We start from the raw sequence: 5,709 nt of genomic DNA, 5'->3' as shown, positions 1-5,709 counted from the left end.
TCTATCTCCGTGATATGATCTTCCAAACCTGAGCTATGAGTAATTGAGTACCAGTCTACCAGAGTAAACCTCCTTCTTTTCCCTATCTAAACCTGAGCTATGAGTAATTGAGTACCAGTCTACCAGAGTAAACCTCCTTCTTCTCCCTAAACCTCTATCAAAACAGAATAAATTTATCATCTTTCGCTAAGAAGGTATTCAATTTTCAACATAGTTCATACCCCGAGAAGGGCCCTGTACTTACTTTGGGCAATATGTTCTTGACATAGATAGGACAGTAGCCTCCAGCTGGAAGCACATATTCCACTGAGTCCACTACCGCTTGAGTTTAGATCTAGACTCTGATTCAGAGAGTCAACCTCCTGGGGAAATCAAACAAAACGGATTACAATTAGGTTGAGATTCTACACCTTCTAGATCCCGAAATAAATCGATTTGAAAAATAAAATACTAGTAAAATTTGAAAAAGTTGTGTCACGTCAACTACCACAAGAAAGCGAAATTGCACACTAGCACTGCCTAGAGAACTTGCGCAAAAATATGTACATTTCCAACTGTTTTAACTTTCTCTTTGGAACGGCAAAGAATTTTTTTTATTTTCATCCCTTGGAAGCCACTTCGCCGTTTTGACACAAAACTTGGATTTTTCACAACATTTTACGAAGGGAAGAGCACCAGTAAATTAATTATACTCTTCACGGTTATAAGTTACTTGTGTTCTTCTTTTCCAGATGAATATTCACAAAGTCACGTCAGAATCTATCAGTATTTTACGAAGGATTTGGCGTTTTATTCATATGAATAGTTTCTATTTTCACGAGTTATACACTCACCATATTCCTGGGGCTCGCGGATCGCACATCTTCCACCACCTCCTGTCGTGACACCACTATGGTCACCTTACTGCCCATGGGGGTGTTCCTCAGCAGTTCTGCCACCTCAGGTTGACTACGGCCCGTTTGTGAGGCCTCAAGGGGAGCTCATCCTCCTCGTCAGGGTAGCGACCCCATTTCCCACTCGAGTAGCCGTTACTCGACGGTTTCAGTTCGTTCTGGAAGCGAAAAACGGCGATTAAAAAATTAAGCAAAATTGCTGTCAGAAAGTCGGCCAAAGATTAAAGAGTCAGAAAGTCGGCCAATTTCCAACTTGTCCCTTTGTCTCCACTCCAACCTCTGTAAGGCAGGAACCTAAGGTAGGAAGGTACCTTACAGAGGAGGAGAGATTAAATTAACTTTCTGAGGAGTGATTACTGTTGAACTTCAAAGGAGGTAAATTTTAAAGATTATGTTTCTAAATTCTTCGAAAGGCTGGGAGGTTTAGAGATAACCTTTCTAAGGAGCGATGGTTCTCACCTTTCTAAGGAGGGGAGGTTGGTCATCGAGGCTGGGGGCGGCTGCTGACCATCGTTTTGATTGACGCACAGGAGTCGATCCCCTGGCTTCAGTCTACCGTCCTCCACTGCAGCACCCTGGCGAGAAGAAGAGGAACTCCTAGTTAGGTATAATTATAGTGCAATAGTCCTAAACTAAAATGGACGCGGCACACAAGGGATCAGGAAGAGACCGCCTTAACATAATAAAAATAGGAATGGTTAACGCCGCTTAGACACAAAAGATCGAATAAGTTCTTCCAGAGTTCTTGGTTTGTTAAGAACTGAAAGATGTTATTCGACGAGAAATAAACGGTATATCTTCAGAGAACGTCTGAATTCTTGTCTTCTGAAGGCAAGAAGGCCACGCACAGGAGTCGATCCCCTGGCTTCAGTCTACCGTCCTCCACTGCAGCACCCTGGCGAGAAGAAGAGGAACTCCTAGTTAGGTATAGTTATAGTGCAATAGTCCTAAACTAAAATGGACGCGGCACACAAGGGATCAGGAAGAGACCGCCTTAACAGGCTGCATCCAACATAATAAAAATAGGAATGGTTAGACACAAAAGATCGAATAAGTTCTTCCAGTTCTTGGTTTGTTAATAACTGAAAGATGTTATTCGACGAGAAATAAACGGTATATCTTCAGAGAACGTCTGAATTCTTGCCTTTTGAAGCCAAGAAGGCCTCTATCTCCGTGATATGATCTTCCAAACCTGAGCTATGAGTAATTGAGTACCAGTCTACCAGAGTAAACCTCCTTCTTCTCCCTAAACCTCTATCAAAACAGAATAAATTTATCATCTTTCGCTAAGAAGTTATTCAATTTTCAACATAGTTCATACCCCGAGAAGGGCCCTGTACTTACTTTGGGCAATATGTTCTTGACATAGATAGGACAGTAGCCTCCAGCCGGGGTTTTGATTGGTTCACATCAGGGATGGGAGGGGGACCCACAATGTGTCCGTTTGAGATGCCTGTAACAAATACATATGTTGACATGTAGATTAGAATATACCTTGTTTATCCTGCTGGGATAGGACTGAAAAGCAGTGGCGTAGCGTGGTCTAAATTCAAGTGTAGGGCGTGTAGCGCTCATGCACAGGTCTACCAAGTCCTTCTATCTTTCCTAGAGGGGCTAATAGTCGCTTAAGAAAGAGATGAATGGAAACGGCTCTTTTCTGGGGGCCCTGAGCTCTCGAGGCCTGTCAGAACTTTGAACCGCCGCCATTTTGAATCAGGATGGAATGTGACAATTTTAAGAAGCCTGTGTCACCCTGAGTACTCTTTTTAACAACCTCAAAAAATTTCATCAAAATCGGTCGAGTCGCATTCTCGTGAAAAGAGGACAACCTAAGGTCTGAGTGGCTTACCTGGAAGCGGCTCCTCCATTAATGACACTCTTGATGAAGATACCGAGATCTGTGGAGGCTGACGAGTTCAAAGCACCCCCATTACTACCGCCACTGGTATTGGCCGTAGTCTTGCCCTTCACACTCACACCCAGTCCTGCCTTCTCGGTATCGTGCACTGGAATGTCGAACTGGAGGATTTCCTTCTGTTTCCATGGGAACACGAGTGACTCATCCAGCTTTGATTCCTGCAAATCAACAATGGATAATGTTTAAATAGTGTGTGCTATATAAAAGAACTACTATTTTCAGTGGGATACTTAGTCAATGTCCTAAAACGTGTGTGAAGCTCACTCTTCTACTTCCTGTAGAAATAGGGATTTACGATTTGATTCATTGACCGAGTAGTCCACCGAAAAGAGAAGTGGGCCCTTGGAGGGCAACGAGCCTGCCTTGCAAGCGCTAGGACGTGGGTTCGTTTCAAACCCGGAGCGGACTTCATCCTACACAGCTAAGGTGAACTAAGGTGTGTTCTCAGATCAACTGGCTTTCTTCTCTCCTGTCTGCTTCTTTGGGACAATAATGCCTTCGGCATTTGGTATTGGTATAAGTAGGGCCATCGGCTTTAATAAAGGCACTATGTCACTGCGACCTGGTTAGATCTTTTGTGACTACCTTCGTTATTTACCTGTGAGCTATTACTAGATGAATGTCTATCAAACGCATTCTGTTGGTGTTTGTACAGAGAATCCGAAGTGTTGACTCCTATGGATTTGTTCAGAGGACTGCTGGATGCGATATCAGACCCAGCACATATTCCACTGAGTCCACTACCGCTTGAGTTTAGATCTAGACTCTGATTCAGAGAGTCAACCTCCTGGGGAAATCAAACAAAATGGATTACAATTAGGTTGAGATTCTACACCTTCTAGATCCCGAAATAAATCGATTTGAAAAATAAAAGACTAGTAAAATTTGAAAAAGTTGTGTCACGTCAACTACCACAAGAAAGCGAAATTGCACACTAGCACTGCCTAGAGAACTTGCGCAAAAATATGTACATTTCCAACTGTTTTAACTTTCTCTTTGGAACGGCAAAGAATTTTTTTATTTTCATCCCTTGGAAGCCACTTCGCCGTTTTGACACAAAACTTGGATTTTTCACAACATTTTACGAAGGGAAGAGCACCAGTAAATTAATTATACTCTTCACGATTATAAGTTACTTGTGTTCTTCTTTTCAAGATGAATATTCACAAAGTCACGTCAGAATCCATCAGTATTTTACGAAGGATTTGGCGTTTTATTCATATGAATAGTTTCTATTTTCACGAGTTATACACTCACCATATTCCTGGGGCTCGCGGATCGCACATCTTCCACCACCTCCTGTCGTGACACCACTATGGTCACCTTACTACCCATGGGGGTGTTCCTCAGCAGTTCTGCCACCTCAGGTTGACTACGGCCCGTCTCTTACTATTATTAAGGCGGTCTCTTCTTGATCCCGTTTGCCACGTCTGCCTTGTAAGCGCTAGCCCGCGGGTACCAATTTTCTCATAATTTTTTTGTTTGCTGTCATAGTTTTCCCTAAACAGTCGGACAGACAAAGGCACAAATATAGTTTTCTGATTTATCAAACTCACTCGTTTTGTTCGAAGACTCAGCAAGTAGACTAGAAGAGGAGTTTTGCCTCGCATGACGGCTAGGTGGAGGAGAGGGCACTTTCCTGGCCACTGTGATGGAGATGATACCTGGACATGGCCCATCGGACTGGAGCATGGCGCGACGTAGGGTTTCCATGGCGGAGGTGTTAGATTTGCCCAGGAGGGAGATACCGTTCACCGACAGGAGCTGATCGTTCGTCCTTAGACGGCCATCCCTGGGAGAGATTCGATAGTTAATATTTATTTTGAAAATTTTGACTCTTTATCGATTTTTGTTTCTGAAATTTCCTTTGCTAACGAAATATTAAAGGTTGAGTGCGAAGGACATCCATTTGTAAATTTTTTCTAGCCCAAACCAAATGTCAGCCCAAAGCAATCACCCTAGCTCTAGGGCTGATTGAGAGGCTGACGAAAAATGCCGACCACGTCTGAACGCGGGAAAAGGCGATTTTCTCTCTCTCTATCTTTCCTAGAGGGGCTAATAGTCGCTTAAGAAAGAGATGAATGGAAACGGCTCTTTTCTGGGGGCCCTGAGCTCTCGAGGCCTGTCAGAACTTTGAACCGCCGCCATTTTGAATCAGGATGGAATGTGACAATTTTAAGAAGCCTGTGTCACCCTGAGTACTCTTTTTAACAACCTCAAAAAATTTCATCAAAATCGGTCGAGTCGCATTCTCGTGAAAAGAGGACAACCTAAGGTCTGAGTGGCTTACCTGGAAGCGGCTCCTCCATTAATGACACTCTTGATGAAGATACCGAGATCTGTGGAGGCTGACGAGTTCAAAGCACCCCCATTACTACCGCCACTGGTATTGGCCGTAGTCTTGCCCTTCACACTCACACCCAGTCCTGCCTTCTCGGTATCGTGCACTGGAATGTCGAACTGGAGGATTTCCTTCTGTTTCCATGGGAACACGAGTGACTCATCCAGCTTTGATTCCTGCAAATCAACAATGGATAATGTTTAAATAGTGTGTGCTATATAAAAGAACTACTATTTTCAGTGGGATACTTAGTCAATGTCCTAAAACGTGTGTGAAGCTCACTCTTCTACTTCCTGTAGAAATAGGGATTTACGATTTGATTCATTGACCGAGTAGTCCACCGAAAAGAGAAGTGGGCCCTTGGAGGGCAACGAGCCTGCCTTGCAAGCGCTAGGACGTGGGTTCGTTTCAAACCCGGAGCGGACTTCATCCTACACAGCTAAGGTGAACTAAGGTGTGTTCTCAGATCAACTGGCTTTCTTCTCTCCTGTCTGCTTCTTTGGGACAATAATGCCTTCGGCATTTGGTATTGGTATAAGTAGGGCCATCGGCTTTAA

The 5,709-nt window shown here is 43.7% G+C and overlaps 1 protein-coding gene and 1 long non-coding RNA gene across 2 annotated transcripts; both read right to left on the bottom strand.

Moving 5' to 3' along the window:
- Positions 1 to 316: 316 nt before the first annotated feature.
- Positions 317 to 960, bottom strand: LOC113472321. Its single transcript, XR_003394689.1, has 2 exons — positions 834 to 960; positions 317 to 362 (listed from the first exon to the last, which is right to left on the bottom strand). It is a non-coding gene; the product is annotated as an uncharacterized LOC113472321 (long non-coding RNA).
- Positions 961 to 2,738: 1,778 nt separating this feature from the next.
- On the bottom strand, positions 2,739 to 4,189 carry LOC103521217 (partitioning defective 3 homolog). The gene is made up of 3 exons (XM_026832013.1): positions 4,069 to 4,189; positions 3,410 to 3,598; positions 2,739 to 2,969 (listed from the first exon to the last, which is right to left on the bottom strand). Exons 1-3 carry the CDS (start codon positions 4,144 to 4,146, stop codon positions 2,739 to 2,741), a joined length of 498 nt encoding a protein of 165 aa, XP_026687814.1. The 5' UTR covers positions 4,147 to 4,189.
- Between the last annotated feature and the right edge of the window lie 1,520 nt (positions 4,190 to 5,709).

This window comes from Diaphorina citri, unplaced genomic scaffold (genome assembly GCF_000475195.1).
Source record: "Diaphorina citri unplaced genomic scaffold, Diaci psyllid genome assembly version 1.1 scaffold4744, whole genome shotgun sequence".
Lineage (NCBI taxonomy): Eukaryota > Metazoa > Arthropoda > Insecta > Hemiptera > Psyllidae > Diaphorina > Diaphorina citri.
This window is presented reverse-complemented; position numbering and strand designations above follow the sequence as displayed.

What these genes read in the sequence shown, in the direction of transcription:
- LOC103521217 (XM_026832013.1), bottom strand. Translation starts at nt 4,146, where the DNA reads ATGGGTAGTAAGGTGACCATAGTGGTGTCACGACAGGAGGTGGTGGAA. An exon ending in CCGCGAGCCCCAGGAATATG is followed by an intron (nt 3,599 to 4,068) that starts GTGAGTGTATAA and finishes TGATTTCCCCAG; the next exon opens with GAGGTTGACTCTCTGAATCA. An exon ending in CATCTAGTAATAGCTCACAG is followed by an intron (nt 2,970 to 3,409) that starts GTAAATAACGAA and finishes GTTGATTTGCAG; the next exon opens with GAATCAAAGCTGGATGAGTC.